This window comes from Bufo bufo, chromosome 1, assembly GCF_905171765.1.
Source record: "Bufo bufo chromosome 1, aBufBuf1.1, whole genome shotgun sequence".
Lineage (NCBI taxonomy): Eukaryota > Metazoa > Chordata > Amphibia > Anura > Bufonidae > Bufo > Bufo bufo.
Window position 1 is genome coordinate 18,053,166 of NC_053389.1, and position 17,021 is coordinate 18,070,186.

General features: G+C 45.7%; 1 protein-coding gene across 5 annotated transcripts in view; it reads left to right on the forward strand.

Annotated features, from left to right (window-relative positions):
* LOC120991984 (sialic acid-binding Ig-like lectin 8) overlaps positions 1-17,021 on the forward strand; it is a 62,485-nt gene that overhangs the window by 20,049 nt on the left and 25,415 nt on the right. For all 5 annotated transcript variants that reach the window (XM_040420750.1, XM_040420767.1, XM_040420774.1 and 2 more), the window contains exon 3: positions 8,082-8,447. In XM_040420750.1, coding sequence (XP_040276684.1) covers positions 8,082-8,447 — 366 coding nt within the window. The remainder of the gene's footprint in view (positions 1-8,081; positions 8,448-17,021) is intronic.

Sequence of the window (17,021 nt, forward strand, 5' to 3'; positions counted from 1 at the left end):
CATGGGAGCTGGTGTCGCGAGTGGTCAGGCTTCTGGCTCAGAGACCGTTGAGGAGGACATCAGTGACGTGCAGACATTACTCAATGATGATGATGTAGCCGATTGCAACTGGGAGCCCGGTGACAAAGGGGCTTCACCATCATTGGGAGAAGAGGGTGGCAGCTTTCCCATGAGGCAGCGGCGGAGCCAGCAAGTCGCTAGCGTGGCCGGAAGTCAGCAGGGTGGCAGTAGTTGGAGGTCGGGAGCCAAATGTGCCCGAGGTAGACCACCCGCTTCGCAGGAGCCTAGTGCCCATAAAGTAGTGGTGCAGGGATTCACGGAGGCAGCGGCGGTAGTACAACTGCAGTACGCAGCCCTGCAGGGTGAGCGAATGTGAGGTCACAGGGGTAGTTAACAAACCGAGGGTTGCTCTTGGTACTCACAGTTTTTATATACCCTGGGCAGGCGTACAGCAGTGATGGAGAGGCTGGCACATGGATCCTCTGGGGCACTCTCTGTGTACAGGGAGTGCAGAATTATTAGGCAAGTTGTATTTTTGAGGATTAATTTTATTATTGAACAACAACCATGTTCTCAATGAACCCAAAAAACTCATAAATATCAAAGCTGAATATTTTTGGAAGTAGTTTTTAGTTTGTTTTTAGTTTTAGCTATTTTAGGGGGATATCTGTGTGTGCAGGTGACTATTACTGTGCATAATTATTAGGAAACTTAACAAAAAACAAATATATACCCATTTCAATTATTTATTTTTACCAATGAAACCAATATAACATCTCAACATTCACAAATATACATTTCTGACATTCAAAAACAAAACAAAAACAAATCAGTGACCAATATAGCCACCTTTCTTTGCAAGGACACTCAAAAGCCTGCCATCTGTCAGTGTTTTGATCTGTTCACCATCAACATTGCGTGCAGCAGCAACCACAGCCTCCCAGACACTGTTCAGAGAGGTGTACTGTTTTCCCTCCTTGTAAATCTCACATTTGATGATGGACCACAGGTTCTCAATGGGGTTCAGATCAGGTGAACAAGGAGGCCATGTCATTAGATTTTCTTCTTTTATACCCTTTCTTGCCAGCCACGCTGTGGAGTACTTGGACGCGTGTGATGGAGCATTGTCCTGCATGAAAATCATGTTTTTCTTGAAGGATGCAGACTTCTTCCTGTACCACTGCTTGAAGAAGGTGTCTTCCAGAAACTGGCAGTAGGACTGGGAGTTGAGCTTGACTTCATCCTCAACCCGAAAAGGCCCCACAAGCTCATCTTTGATGATACCAGCCCAAACCAGTACTCCACCTCCACCTTGCTGCGTCTGAGTCGGACTGGAGCTCTCTGCCCTTTACCAATCCAGCCACGGGCCCATCCATTTGGCCCATCAAGACTCACTCTCATTTCATCAGTCCATAAAACCTTAGAAAAATCAGTCTTGAGATATTTCTTGGCCCAGTCTTGACGTTTCAGCTTGTGTGTCTTGTTCAGTGGTGGTCGTCTTTCAGCCTTTCTTACCTTGGCCATGTCTCTGAGTATTGCACACCTTGTGCTTTTGGGCACTCCAGTGATGTTGCAGCTCTGAAATATGGCCAAACTGGTGGCAAGTGGCATCTTGGCAGCTGCACGCTTGACTTTTCTCAGTTCATGGGCAGTTATTTTGCGCCTTGGTTTTTCCACACGCTTCTTGCGACCCTGTTGACTATTTTGAATGAAACGCTTGATTGTTCGATGATCACGCTTCAGAAGCTTTGCAATTTTAAGAGTGCTGCATCCCTCTGCAAGATATCTCACTATTTTTGACTTTTCTGAGCCTGTCAAGTCCTTCTTTTGACCCATTTTGCCAAAGGAAAGGAAGTTGCCTAATAATTATGCACCCCTAATATAGGGTGTTGATGTCATTAGACCACACCCCTTCTCATTACAGAGATGCACATCACCTAATATGCTTAATTGGTAGTAGGCTTTCGAGCCTATACAGCTTGGAGTAAGACAACATGCATAAAGAGGATGATGTGGTCAAAATACTCATTTGCCTAATAATTCTGCACGCAGTGTATAGGGACAAGGCCAGGTGGTAGGTGAGGTGCCCTGGGTGTTGTAGGTTTCGTGTGCCTGTGGCAAGATCCCTTAAAGTTTGTGACGCCAGTGCCGGTAACGGTGGCACACCAATTTATTGTAGTAATAAGTGAGGAACACAAGTTGCAGTGAACCAAAACTTCCTTTTACTGAACAGTTCAACTATTTACAGTCTTTAGTCAGTTCCACATGTAAAAGATTGTGACAGGCAGGCTTTATATCAAACGGCAGGCAATGTTCTTGCAAGATACTCAGAGGGAATAACACTTACAGATCAGGCTGCACTTTTCCTCAGAATCCTGTCTGTCTTTCTCCAAGGCCCGTATGCCCTATTGCTGGCTTTATCCTTGGGTAGGGAAAACTTCCTCTGGTATATGTCTCCTTGCTGTAAATATATCCTTCTGCCCTTCAGCTCTCTGTTTGGCTGGAATAAACTTGGCTCGGCTCTGTACTTTTATAGGAACTTAGTTTCTCAGGAGGGAAACTCTTCCCCTGGATGCAACTTCTGAGCCTTCTTTGCTCAGGAACCTCAGGCAGGCTAGACTGTACTCACTAACCTCCTGGAATATACTGCACTAACTCTTTCCTGTCTGGGCCTAACTATATATATACTAGGGGGTTCCCTAGCTCCCTCTACAGCTTGGGAGGAGAAACTACACCCCTAACAGGCCTGGTACACAGGAATTAACATGGCATTACAATGCAATACAAAATACCATTCTCCCACAGGAGGTGAGAGAAACATAACCCTTAGTAGTGCCCACCTTTACGCAGTGGGACACAACACAATGGCGCCTTCCCCTAGGGCCCTCTATAACGTGACCCAGGTGTTTGAATTGCCGAGTGGTATAGTGCAGCCCAGTGGCGTAGCTATCGGGGAAGCGACTGCTTCGGGGCCCGAGCTCAGTAGTGGCCCGGGAGCAGTAGCAGGGGTGTGGCTAGCAGGGCCATATTTCTAATCATAGGCGTCACTAGGTTAAAACATTCGGGGCCTGGGTAGGGTTGCCACCTTTCCCAACAAAAAATACCAGGCAAGTTACGCCACACCCCAAAGGGGGTGTGGTTGTGGGGGTGTGGCTTAACACAGGGTGTGAAGTTGCTGTCATACTGTGGCTCCCCAGGAATATTAAAGCTCCCATTAGCGCCCCCATTAATAGTAATGCACCTAGTAATTGTAATGCCCCATTTGTGCCCCCTCAGTAATAGTAATGCCCCCATTAGTGTGCCCCAGTAAGAGTAATGGCCCTATTAGTGCGCCCAGAATGAATAATGCCCCCTATTAGTGCCCCCCAGTAAGAATAATGCCCCCAGTAAGAGTAATGCCCCCATTAGTGCCACCCATTAAGAATAATGCTCCCATTAGTGACCCCCAGTTAGAGTAATGTGGCCCTCATCGGGGCCGGCACACTGACTTTAGAGTGTTGTGTGAGAGTCCTGCAGCTTTCCTGGGTCCGTTAACAGAGACCGGGGAAGAGGGGAGGTGATAGGAAAGGAGCGCAGCAGAAGTGCTGGGGACGGGAGGAGCGCAGGCCCGTGGCTTGTCTTATTGTTATGCGGCCTGATCTGGGAGTGAGAGCTGCTCAGTCCCGGCGCGGCCGCCATGCTGTAGGGCGAGGGTTTGCTGCTCTCCTTCAGCAGCGTCTTTGTGCTCCTGCTCCTGAGCACCCGCAGCCCCCAGCTCTCCGGATTCCAATCCATCCTGACCGGCGGCCTCATCCTCTTCAGGTTCGAGCCGGTCCCGGAGTGCCGGCCTTCTCACAGCTCGCCGCCGCTTACTCACAGCCAGCTGTCAGGATCGTGAGCAAGCAAGTCAGACAGTCTGCACTGCAGTTTGAAATGAATCCTGTGCCCGGGTCTGAGAAAGGCTTGTACCCGGACACAGGATTACAAACCGGACTGTCCGGGTCAATCCCGTACGGGTGGCATGGGACTGTATATTGAAGGGGCTGAAGGGAGGGGGGTGATGTTATTTACATGTGGCTGTATGTTGGAGGAGGTTAAGGGAAGGGAGTGATATTATTTACATGGGACTGTATGTTGGAGGAACTAAAGAGAAGGGAGTGATATTATTTACATGGGAATGTATGTTGGAGGAGAGTGATGTTATTTAGGTCATGTGACAGCAGTTTAAGTAGCATCCATATATAACCAGTAATAACCAATTGCAATCTGTATGGCTGTTCACACTGCAGTTTGTTTGTTTTTTGTTTTTTTTTAAGGTCTAGTAAATAGCAGCCAACAAAAAATAGGACATGTTCTATTTTTGGCCTTGAAATCAATGGGGCCATTTTTAACAGCCGTCTAGACAGAAGCATGCCGTTTAACAGCTGATAAAAACAGGTACAGTGAGGATAAATTATATTTCAGGATCCGTTTTTTGGGAGGGTTATTGTTCTGACGAATCAGGAAGGGCAAATTAATCAGTGACGTCAACACAAACTTACTGCTGACACCCTCTCCACTCTGTCGGGGGCTCGACTTGTATCAGCGTTTAATAGAACAGGTTCTGTAGACATCTATGTGGAATCAGCTGACGACGGTGTAAAAGGAGTGCGCTCTTTCACGCTACAGTAGGATCTTGGGCCTCTGGACGGTTCTTTATACCTGGCGCTAACATCGACCTGTAAGGCTGAGTTCATACTTGAGTTATTTGGTCAGTTTTGGCCTCATAACTGCCCAAATAAGTGAAGTGTGCAGTGATTCTAAGAGTGACGCCTGTCATCTGCATGTCATACGGACTCACTACCACAGCAGACTCCCTATGCGTGTTAGGCCCCTTTCACACGGGCAAGTTTTCAGCGCGGGTGCAATGCGTGAGGTGAATGCATTGCACCAGCACTGAATCCGGACCCATTCACTTCTATGGGGCTGTGCACATGAGCGGTGATTTTCACGCATCACTTGTGCGTTGCGTGAAAATCGTAGCATGCTCTATATTGTGCATTTTTCACGCAACGCAGGCCCCATAGAAGTGAATGGGGCTGCGTTAAAATCGCAAGTTAAAATCGCAGCGATTTTCACGCACAGTTGCTAGGAGACGATCGGGATGGGGACCCGATCTTTATTATTTTCCCTTATAACATGGTTATAGGGGAAAATAGCATTCTTAAAAAAAATTAACTCACCTCATCCACTTGTTCGCGTAGCCCGGCTTCTCTTCTGTCTTCTTCTTTGATATTCTGTGAGGAAAAGGACCTGTGGTGACGTCACATGCGCTCATCACATGGTCCATCACATGATCCATCACCATGGTAAAAAAAAGATCATGTGATGGACCATGTTATGAGCGCAGTGACGTCGCCACAGGTCCTTTTCCTCAAAGAAGAAGAAAGAAGAGAAGCCGGGCTGTGCAAAGTGGATTAAGCTGAGTTACATTTTTTATTTTTATTTTTAACCCCTCCATCCCTATTTTACTAAGCATTCTGTATTAAGAATGCTATTATTTTCCCTTATAACCATGTTATAAAGGAAAATAATAAAATCTACAGAATACCTAACCCAAACTCTAACTTCTGTGAAGAAGTCCGGGTTCGGGTCTGGGTACCAAACATGGCGATTTTTCTCACGCGTGTGCAAAAACGCATTAAAACGCTTTGCACTCGCGGGGAAAAATCTCACATGTTCCCGCAACGCACCCGGCATCTTTTCCTGCAACGCCCGAGTGAACCCAGCATTACTGCAAGGCACAGTGTTCTACACCACTATACAGGCTCTCTGCAGCCAGGAAATAGCTGTTTTTTTAACACGATTTGCCGCAAATAAATTCGGATCGAATCAAATCTTTTCGGAAAATTCTGCAAATCGGCCAAATTGAATTTTTGAGAGATTCGCTCATCTCTAATCAGGACATCTGCCCGTGAGCTGAATCTCAAGAGAATGTGGGTCATGCTGCAAGACAACGACAAGAAACGTATAGCTGCACAAGGGGGTCCCACCAGAGACTGAAAGAAAGGGTTCACATACTTTTACTACTCACAGACATGTGATATTGGATCATTTTCCTCAAAAAAATAATCAATAGAAATGAGTGAAGTATCTAAAAAATCAATTCGGCTGCTTCGTCAGATTTTTTCCCAAAAAAATAGTGGGTGCGCCGCTCCTCAGATGCCGCATTCATAGCTGATTGCGGCATCTGACATTGATATTACAATGTAAAATTAAAAATTAAAAAATCATACTTAGGGTGGGTTCACATCACCGTTATGGATTCCGTTTCTGTTTTCCGTTATAACATGGTTATAACGGAAAATAATGGAATCCATAAGACGGAAGTCAAAACAGAAACCTTTAAGAGGCATTCCGTTTTGCTTTCCGTCATAATAGAAGTCTATGGGCAATCATAACGGATCCGTCTGGTTTCTGTTATGCAGAACAGAAAAAAAGTCCTGCCGACATAACGGTAATGGGAACTCACCCTTACCTCCTCCATTTGCTCGCGATGGACCAGCCGCCATCTTGATCTGGTGGGAAATCTTGCATGGCACGCAAGATGGCGGTGGCCGGTCCGTCGCGCGCAAATGAATAAGGTAAGTATGATTTTTATTTTTTTTCTTACACTATTTCAGGTGAAATCGATTTACTGCCACGAAGCACGAGAAAATCTAATTTATCCTTAAATCGGATTGAAGTCCACTTCATGGACTTCGATTTGCTCAACACTAATAATGTTGCACTTATTTGTTTGATTTGGTTCTTTATCTACTTTTAGGACTTATGTGAAATTCTGATGTAGTTCTAGGTCAAATTTATGCAGAAATGTAGAAAATTCTGAATTCAAAAACTTTCAAGCACAGCTGTATAGATCATGTGGACATTGATGTGGATGGAGATACAAACTGACACAAGTCACCATGGAAACCTGATACAAATAAGAAGGGGGTACGTTATTGGAATTTGCCATTAGTGCAGCCTAATTCATTCTTGCGCTGAGATCTTAGCTCCTAATTCCTAGCTGTTCCATGCTCCATATAGAGGAAGTGACTGGAGATACCCTCTCAGCCAATCACCGGTCACAGGTGACCAGAGGCTGTGATTGGCTGGGTGAGCACTTCCAAAAATGAACTGTGTGTGTGTCAAGATGACGCCAGTGAGGAATATTAAGCCATACTGGCCCTTTTCTATTTTTTTACTTCTATCTGATAACCCTTTTAAAGGTTTAAGGAGGTTGTCCACCCTTGGGGCCCTTTCGGGTGTGGACCTGGGGAAGCATACTTACCTGCTCCTTACCCCTAGGTTCTGGCTCCTTCACTCCCCCCTGTACCTCTCCGGTCTCCACATGTCAACATCAGTCACTTGACCACTGCAGCCAATAACTGGCCTCAGCAGTCACATATCCCTCCGAATGACCCAGTGACATGACACATGGGGACATATCACAGCTGTGGCCAGTAGTTGGCTGCTGGGACCACGTGACCCATGCCAAACTGGCTGTTGGCACAGGGAGAGTGGCAGCAGCAGGGATGGAGTGAAGGAGCCGGAACCCAGGCAGGAAGCAGAATAGTATGCTTCCCTCCGCGGGTCCAGTCACATGAAGGTGCCACCTGAAAGGCTCCGTGGGTTGACAGACACCTTTAAGGCTCCATTCACACGTCCGTAGTGTGTTTTGTGGATCCACGGATCTGCGGATCCGCAAAACACGGACACCGGCAATGTGCGTTCCGCATTTTGCGGACCGCACATTGCCGGCACTAATAGAATATGCCTATTCTTTTCCGCAATTGCGGGCAAAAATAGGACATGTTAGATTTTTTTTCGGGAACGGAATTGAGGACCCGGAAGTGTGGGTCCGCAATTCCGTATCCGGGCAGCACATCGTGCGGCCCCATAGAAATGAATGGGTCCGCAATTCCGTTCCGCAAATTGCGGACGTGCGAATGGGGCCTAAGGCTTACTGCACAAGATGGATTTTCGGATACATTTTGTCAGCACATTGGCTGATATTGAGGCCACTTATGATGTCGTTACACTTTTTTGTGACCATGTATAATGTCTCCTTCCTCCTACAGACGCCTGGTGTCAGACTGTCCCAGAACCTTACTCCATCCAGGTGGATTCCAGTATCTCAGTGCAGGAGGGTCTGTGTGTGATAATTCCTTGTGCTTTTACTGCCGACCATAAGACAACATTCAAAAACTCCACCGGATACTGGAAGAGCAACTATGAAACCAACATAGCCTCTAGTAATGCATCGGTGCCTATAGTAAAGGAGAATTTCCATGTGATGGGGAACCCAGATAATGGGGATTGCACCCTGAAAGTCACTGACGCCAGGAAACAAGACACTGGGACCTATTTCTTCCGATTTGAAGGGAGTAAAGAGACTTCTATCAAATATAATTACGTATCAGACAAAATTACCCTTCTGGTAACAGGTGAGGACACCAAAATAAAAAAAGAGCTCCAATATTGATAGATATGCATTATTATTATTATTCTTCATTAGAACGTGCCATTAATTCCATGGCGCTGTACGTCAATAGGGGGTTACAAATATATAATATAAAAATACAATAAACAAGAAAGTATTAACAGACTGGTACAAAAGGAGAGAGGACCCTGCCCGCAAAAGTTTACAATCTACAATTAAATTACTACTAGAGATGAGCGAAGTTCTCAAAAATTCAATTCGGCCAGTTTGCCAAATTTTCCGAAAAGATTAAATTCGATATTCGATCCGAATTTATTTGCGGCGAAACGCATAAAAAAACGCCTATTTCCGGCTGCAGAGAGCCTGTATAGTGTGTAGAACACTGGGCCTTGCAGTAACACGCATAGGGAGTCTGCTGTGGTAGTGAAATAATATTGTCTGTCTGTATGACATGCAGATGACAGGCGTCGCTCTTAGAATCACTGCACACTTCACTTATTACACTTCACTTATTTGGGCAGTCACGGGGCCAAAACTGACCAAATAACTCAAGTGTGAACTCAGCCTTACAGGTCGATGTAAGCTTCAAGAAGAAGCGCACTCCTTTTACACCATCGTCAGCTGATTCCACATAGATTTCTACAGAACCTGTTCTATTACACGCCCTAAAACTGAGTGTATCAGACCGCACTTTCAACCCAATAACAGATGCTTGGATTGCTGCAATTACTGTTTAAAACAACCTAAAATCTGTAGTAATAGATCACTTTTAGTAACCCCAATTAGTGCAGCAAGGTGTAATAGTAATCGCCCCTATTACCCAAGATTTACACTCTTATTGCACCCTGCTCTCTCCTTACAGTGTGGATAATGCCTCCCTATCCTTTCCCTACACCTTGAATAATCTTTTCCTGAACTGCTGAATAGTAGGGTTGAGCGAACCCAAACTGTAAAGTTCGGGTTCGTACTGAACTTTAGGGTTTTTTTGTACCCGGACCTAAATCCGAACTAGGGTTGCCACCCGTACGAGAATGACCCAGACAGTCCGGGTTTTCTAATCCTGAGCCTGGGTACAAGCCTTTCTCAGACCCGGGCACAGGATTCCATTTCAAACTGCAGACCAGTTGCCAGCTAGCCTCACCTGACAGCTGGCGGTGAGCGGCGGCAGGCGGTTAGCGTGAGCGAGCGGCCGGCGTGTCAGTCAGCGGTGGCCGGGGTGTCAGTTCAGCAGCGGACGATCAGCTGAGCCTGTCACTGCCGGTGCGGCGATCAGCTAAGAGCCTGTGAGTGATGCTAGGCGGCGCTGTCTTCAGACACTCCCCGCCCTCCCTCCCTCCCGCTCCTTCTCTCTTCTAGTGAGAGGAAGTGATATCAGAGAGAGAGAGGGAGCGTGGGAGAAATCATTCTCTGGCAGCTGCCCTGCGCGTGGAGCTGCTAGCAGTGCTCCAGCAGTTTCTTCTTCTTTTTCTGGGAGTCAGTCGACCTCTGCGACCATCGCCGTGACTGCCGTCCTTCTCTACACACCTGGACCTCTGATCTGAACTTTTAAAATAGGTATTTAAAACATTTGAAGACAGTGTTTAATAAAAAAAATGAAAAATTTATTGAAAGGGGGGGGGGGGGGGCACGGCACTTGTTAGTATTGCACATAAAACATGCCCCCATAAAAAAATGCCACAGGTAACCAATGTGACATGTTTTGTGGGGGCATCTTTTATGTGCAATAATACATATCGTCCAATACAGACATCCAAATTTCATGTTAGTGCAAAATCCATTTTATTGATAGTTGTCGTCCTTTTGGGGCCGTGCAGGGTCCGCTTCATCAGGCCCAGAAATGCGCTTGTCGTTTCAATGACAACTATCAATAAAATGGATTTGCACTATAGATGTACCGCCGAACTACCGATACCAATACTAATATCACTGCCGATACAGAGTATTGTACTTGTACTCGCCCAACGCTCCGATACCTTCCCCGATATTGGAACTTCCAGTCGGAGGGAGATGTCTCTCTGACTGGCAACGCCAAGGGAGCATACAGCAGACTACCTTTCCAATCAGGAAGCCGGGAAGTAGGTTATCATCCGCCTCCTGGCTTCCTGATTGGCTAGGAAGCCTGCTTCACTTGTTGCTAGGCAGCCTGGCTTCCTAACCAATTAGCAAGCTGGGCAGTATGTCATGACTCGCATTCCGGCCTCCTGATTGGTCAGGAAGGTACGCTGCCTACAAAAAAGTGAATCCGGCTTCCTAGCCAATCACGAAGCGGATTGAAATCATTGCTCGCCGCCCCTCTTCTTAATTGGTCAGGAAGCTAGGTTGCCTCTGAAGCTGGTGTTCTCTCACTTGAACGCCGTCTTCACGGGAAAGCAGGAAGCCAGGCGATGGGACATGATCTGCCTCCCGCGTGCATAGTGTATACGTTACCAAAAAAATTGCTGCAAGGTGCTAAAGGGTTCGGGTTCGGCTTGAAGAAAAAGTGGCAACCCTAATCCGAACATTTTTGTAAAAGTTCGGGTTCGAGTTCGGTGTTCGACGATTCAATGGCGCTTGTTGAAAAGCTGCAGAGCAGCCAATCAACAAGCATTTAACTCGTGTGCCCTTAGAAGCCATCACAGCCATGCCTACTAATGGCATGGCTGTGATTGGCCAGTGCAGCATGTGACCCAGCCTCTATATAAGCTGGAGTCACGTAGCGCTGCACGTCACTCTGCTGTTACTAGTGTATGGAGTAGTGATGAGCGGGAGGTGCCATATTCGATTTCGCGATATTTCGCGAATATTCGATTGAATATTCGTCTTATATTCGTCAAAATCGAATATTCGTCATTATTCTATTTATCGCGAATAATATGCGATTTAATTATTGGTGTATTATGAATTTTCTTTTAACTGTATAAGGCAACTTTCCTATGGCTATGGCTATGGCTAATATGTGTATTTTACGAATATTCGCTATATTGCTATAACTTCGTCTTTTAGAATATTTGTAATATTCTAAAAAAGGAAGTTATAGCAATATAGAGAATATTCATAAAATACACATATACTGCACACTGTAATTTAGCTAATATAGTGGTATAATCTTTTTTTTTACACTATAAAAAAAAATAATACTATAGCACTATATTAGCTAAATTGCAGTCCATATGTGTATTTTACAAATATTCGCTATATTGCTATAATTTCGTTATTTAGAATATTCGTCTTTTTTTTGTTTCAATGTGTACTGTTATTCCACTTTGGCATACTGCTCCCCGACAAGCGTTCCCCGTCACCATGGGAACGACTGTGGGTTAGAATATACCATCGGATCTGAGTTTTCACGATCTCAGGGAAAACTCAGATCCGATGGTATTTTCTAACCCACAGGCATTCTCATGGTGACGGGGACGCTTGTCGGGGAGGAGTATACGAACAAATGTAAAGATTGGAAAAAATAATGCGAAAATTCTAAATAACGAATATATTCCCTATATTGCTATATATTAGTTTTTTTGAATATTGGTCATTTTTTTTTCCATATGAAAACATGATTCCTTCCTGCTTAAGTTGCTTGTGGACCCGTGTAGTACAGTGGCCGACATATACCTGTAACGGTCACGTACACACACACAGGGGGGAGGATAGTGACCACTGCGCTCCACCCTCACCCCTGGCCCTGCCTACTTGCCTCACGAGTCCTGATGACAGGGGACAACTGGACGGAAGTCCCTAACTTAGGATACGTGCGGGAAGGACAGACAAGACAAATAACTGCTAGTGAACGGACCGGATCAAAACCAAGAGGACAACGCAGTACAGAGGGATAAGCAAAGAATGGTCAGGAGAAGCCGGGATCATAAATACCAGGAGAGTGGAGAAGTACCAAAGGAGTCCGCAAAGAATAGTCAGGTGGAAGCCGAGGTCAAAATACCAGGAGGGATGCGCAGTACAGGAGGAGCAGGCAAAGGATCGTCAGGGAACAGGATCAGGTATTTATACAGGTATTCAACAACTGCCAGGAACCTAAATTAACAGGCAACCTGTGGCCAGCAGGCTGCCTGTATTTATAGTGGGGAGTGAGGTTCATGTGACGTGGCCAGCGTCACATGACCGACAGACCGACCAGTCGAGCACCGAGTGATCAGCTCGGCGCTCAAGGCAGACCTAGGAGCAGGGAGCCTCCCAGCTAGCAAAGCCGCCCTGGGAACGAGGTTAAACACAGATCCTCGCTCCCGAAGCTAAGCAGCAGGTCTGCGGCTGATGGGAGACCGAGCGTGCCTTCGGCACCACGTTACAATACCCATTTTTAAAGTGAACCTGCACTGCATATGTGCCAGGGGAAGGTAAAATAATATAGGTGCCTCCAGTTCCTTCAGATTTTCTCCAAAGTCATGCAGCAGTCTCTTTTGCTTTTTGATTACTCTGCTGGCACGGTTTCCCAGGGCCATCCACATAGCCCTGCCCCAGAAGTGGAAGAGATTGAGTGCACTGATGCCCAACCACTGATGTTTCAAGATGAGGACATGGGAAGACCACCGCAGCTCGTCTCGGATGATGACGAAATACAGGTGCCAACTGCTGCGGCTTTCTGCAGTCTGCAGACCGACAAGGAGGGCAGGGGTAAATAGTGGGGGGAAGATGATGTGGAGGAAGGTCATGCGAGTATCCAGAGGCACCAGCACAGCAAAAGAGGGAGCAGGGTGCAAAAGCGTCTGTTACATTCTTGGGTGACATTTTGCCAGTTTTGCCAGATACAAACCGCTGCTCTGAATAGTTGACAGGGACCTAAATTTCTAAAATTCGGCTGTTACATTGATGGTTGACATTAACCTATTTTTGCCGGTGAAAAAACCCTGCTCCGCATAGGTGACAGGGACCTAAATTTAGTAAAAACGTCTGTTACTGATCGGAAGATGCGCGACTACAAGCGCACGCTGGTAGACGCGCTGCTGATGGCATTCCCACCTGACAGCGGGGGCACAGTGGAAGCACAAGGCGAAGGCAGAGGAGGAGGAAGAGGTCTCCAACGCAGCTGGGGCACGCCAGCACCTCAGAAGGCAGGGTTAGCATGGCCGAAATGTGGAAAAGCTTTGTCAGCACGCCACAACAACCATCACCACCAGCTGATATGGAACGTCTTAGCAGGAGGCAGCATTTCACCAACATGGTGGAGCAGTATGTGTGCACACGCCTACACGTACTGAATGACGGGTCTGCCCCCTTCAACTTCTGGGTCTACAAATTGGGCACATAGCCTGAGCTTGCCCTTTACGCCTTGGAGGTGCTGGCCTGCCCTGCAGCCAGTGTATTGTCTGAACGTGTGTTTAGCACGGCAGGAGGCGTCATCACAGACAAGCGCAGCCTCCTGTCCACAGCCAATGTGGACAAGCTGACGTTCTTTAAAATGAACCAGGCATGGATCCCACAGGACTTTTCCGTACCTTGTGCAGAATAGACATGTATACCGGGACTAACCAGCCATTGTTATAATACAGCGTACTTTCTCTTTGTTTTATTTTTTATATTTCCCAATGTTTTGGGGTCTACCCAAATTTAAACTAAATAAATAAATAAATAAAATAAAATAAAAACAAAACAAAAAAACTGTGTTGCAGCCCTCTATCCCTTACCATTACTTTTTTAGAGACATTTTAGTGCTCAGGTCCCCATTGACTTCAATGGGGTTCGGGTTCAGGGTCAAGTTTGGGTCAAGTTCGGGTCCCGAACTCGAACTTTTTTGCGAAGTTCGGCCGAACCCGTCGAACCTGAACTTCCAGGTGTCCGCTCAACTCTACTCAATAGTTATTTTTATTTAATAAAGTCTTTCCTAATCACTGTCCCTAGCGCCTGTCACGCCTCTCCCTGCACTAAGTTCACTGGAAAATGGTGGAGACCGGGCAGGAGAAGACTTTTTATAGGGCTGTGACATCACAGGGGCTGGCTGGCTGCTGACTGGCTGCATGCATGGCATTGTGGGTGATACCTCGTTCCCGGACTTCTTACTTTCACTTTGTAACATGTGCAGCAGCCATTTTAGAAAAAATCTGATCCGTTACCACGAACCACAAGGAAATTTGACTTTGGGACATATCTAATTTTTCCTGAAATTCTGATCGAATTCCACTTCGTTAACTTCGATTAGCTCATCTGTAGTTACTACATTTACCCCCAATGTTTACACTGAAGAGCAGCTCAGTGTGGGAGGACCTGTAGTGTGACTGTAAGTTCTGATCTTAGGTTTTATAAATATATATATATATACCGCCAATGTTTACACTGAGGATTCTGACTGAGCTTTCCACTGACATCTATAGCTCTGGAGTAGACCTCCTGCATATGCATGATTTGTGGGTTTGAATGAGCATGCATGTTTCCCGAACAGATAGAGGGAAATATGCCGCTGTTAGATACCCTTGCAGACAGCTTGTATTCCTTGAGAACACCTAATATATACAGTCAGGTCCATAAATATTGGGACATTGACACAATTCTAACATTTTTGGCTCTATACACAACCACAATAGATTTGAAACGAAACGAACAAGATGTGCTTTACCTGCAGACTGTCAGCTTTAATTTGAGGGTATTTACATCCAAATCAGGTGAACGGTGCAGGAATTACAGCAGTTTGCATATGTGCCTCCCACTTGTTAAGGGACCAAAAGTAAAGGGACAGAATGATAATCTTAAATCAAACTTTCACTTTTTAATACTTGGTTTCAAATCCTTTGCAGTCAATTACAGCCTGAAGTCTGGAACGCAGAGACATCACCAGACGCTGGGTTCCATCCCTGGTGATGCTCTGCCAGGCCTCTACTGCAACTGTCTTCAGTTCCTGCTTGTTCTTGGGGCATTTTCCCTTCAGTTTTGTCTTCAGCAAGTGAAATGCATGCTCAATCGGATTCAGGTCCGGGGATTGACTTGGCCATTCCATAACATTCCACTTTTTTCCCTTTAAAAACTCTTTGTTTGCTTTTGCAGTATGCTTTGGGTCATTGTCCATCTGCACTGTGAAGCGCCATCCAATGAGTTCCGAAGCATTTGGCTGAATATGAGCAGATAATATTGCCCGAAACACTTCAGAATTCATCCTGCTGCTTTTGTCAGCAGTCACATCATCAATAAATACAAGAGAAGCAGTTCCATTGGCAGCCATACATGCCCAAACCATGACACTACCACCATCATGCTTCACTGATGAGGTGGTATGCTTAGGATCATGAGCAGCTCCTTTCCTTCTCCATACTCTTCTCTTCCCATCACTCTGGTACAAGTGGATCTTGGTCTCATCTGTCCATAGGATGTTGTTCCAGAACTGTGAAGGATTTTTTAGATGTCGTCTGGCAAACTCTAATCTGGCCTTCCTGTTTTTGAGGCTCACCAATGGTTTACATCTTGTGGTGAACCCTCTGTATTCACTCTGGTGAAGTCTTCTCTTGATTTTTGACACCCATACACCTACCTCCTGGAGAGTGTTCTTGATCTAGCCAACGTTGTGAAGGGTGTTTTCTTCACCAGGGAAAGAATTCTTCGGTCATCCGCCAAAGTTGTTTTCCGTGGTCTTCCAGATATTTTGGTGTTGCTGAGCTCACCAGTGCGTTCCTTCTTTTAAAAAAATGTTCCAAACAGTTGTTTTGGCCACGCCTAATGTTTTTGCTATCTCGCTGGTGGGTTTATTTAGTTTTTTCAGCCTAATGATGGCTTGCTTCACTGATAGTGACAGCTCTTTGAATCTCATCTTGAGAGTTGACAGCAACAGATTCCAAATGCAAATAGCACACTTGAAATGAACTCTGGACCTTTTATCTGCTCATTGTAATTGGGATAATGAGGGAATAACACACACCTGGCCATGGAACAGCTGAGAAGCCAATTGTCCCATTACTTTTGGTCCCATAACAAGTGAGAGGCACATATGCAAACTGTTGCAATTCCTACACTGTTCACCTGATTTGGATGTAAATACCCTCAAATTAAAGCTGACAGTCTGTGCCAGTAAAGGACATCTTATTAGTTTCATTTTAAATCCATTATGGCGGTGTATAGAGCCAAAAATGTTAGAATTGTGTCGATGTCCCGATATTTATGGATCTGACTGTATTTTTTTAAATTTTAAAACAATTTTGGTAAAACATCTATTAAACATTTGATATCCTAACAAAATCGGTAGACTTGGCCAACCAAAGGCCAAAGTATATGGGCACCTTAAAGGAGTTGTCCAGAATTTTGATATTGATGGCCTATCCTCAGGATAAGTCATCAATATAATATCGGTGGGGTCTGACACCTTGCACCCTGCCCGATCAGCTGTTACCTGTAACTCCTGCACCAGAACTACACAGCTCTATCCATTGTGTAGTAGATGGAGGAAGTAACTGCAACACTGGTCCCATTCACCACACAGTAGATGGAGGTATGTAGTTCTGGCACTGACTTTGGGTGCCAGACATACTGCAGAACAGCTGATCGGTGGTGGTGTGGAGTGTCTGGCCCCTGCCAATCTGATATTGATGGCCTATTCTGAGGATCCTGGACAGCCCCTTTAAGATTCCAGAACAAATATACTTGGGTGTAGGGCCTGTAAGTGAAATAC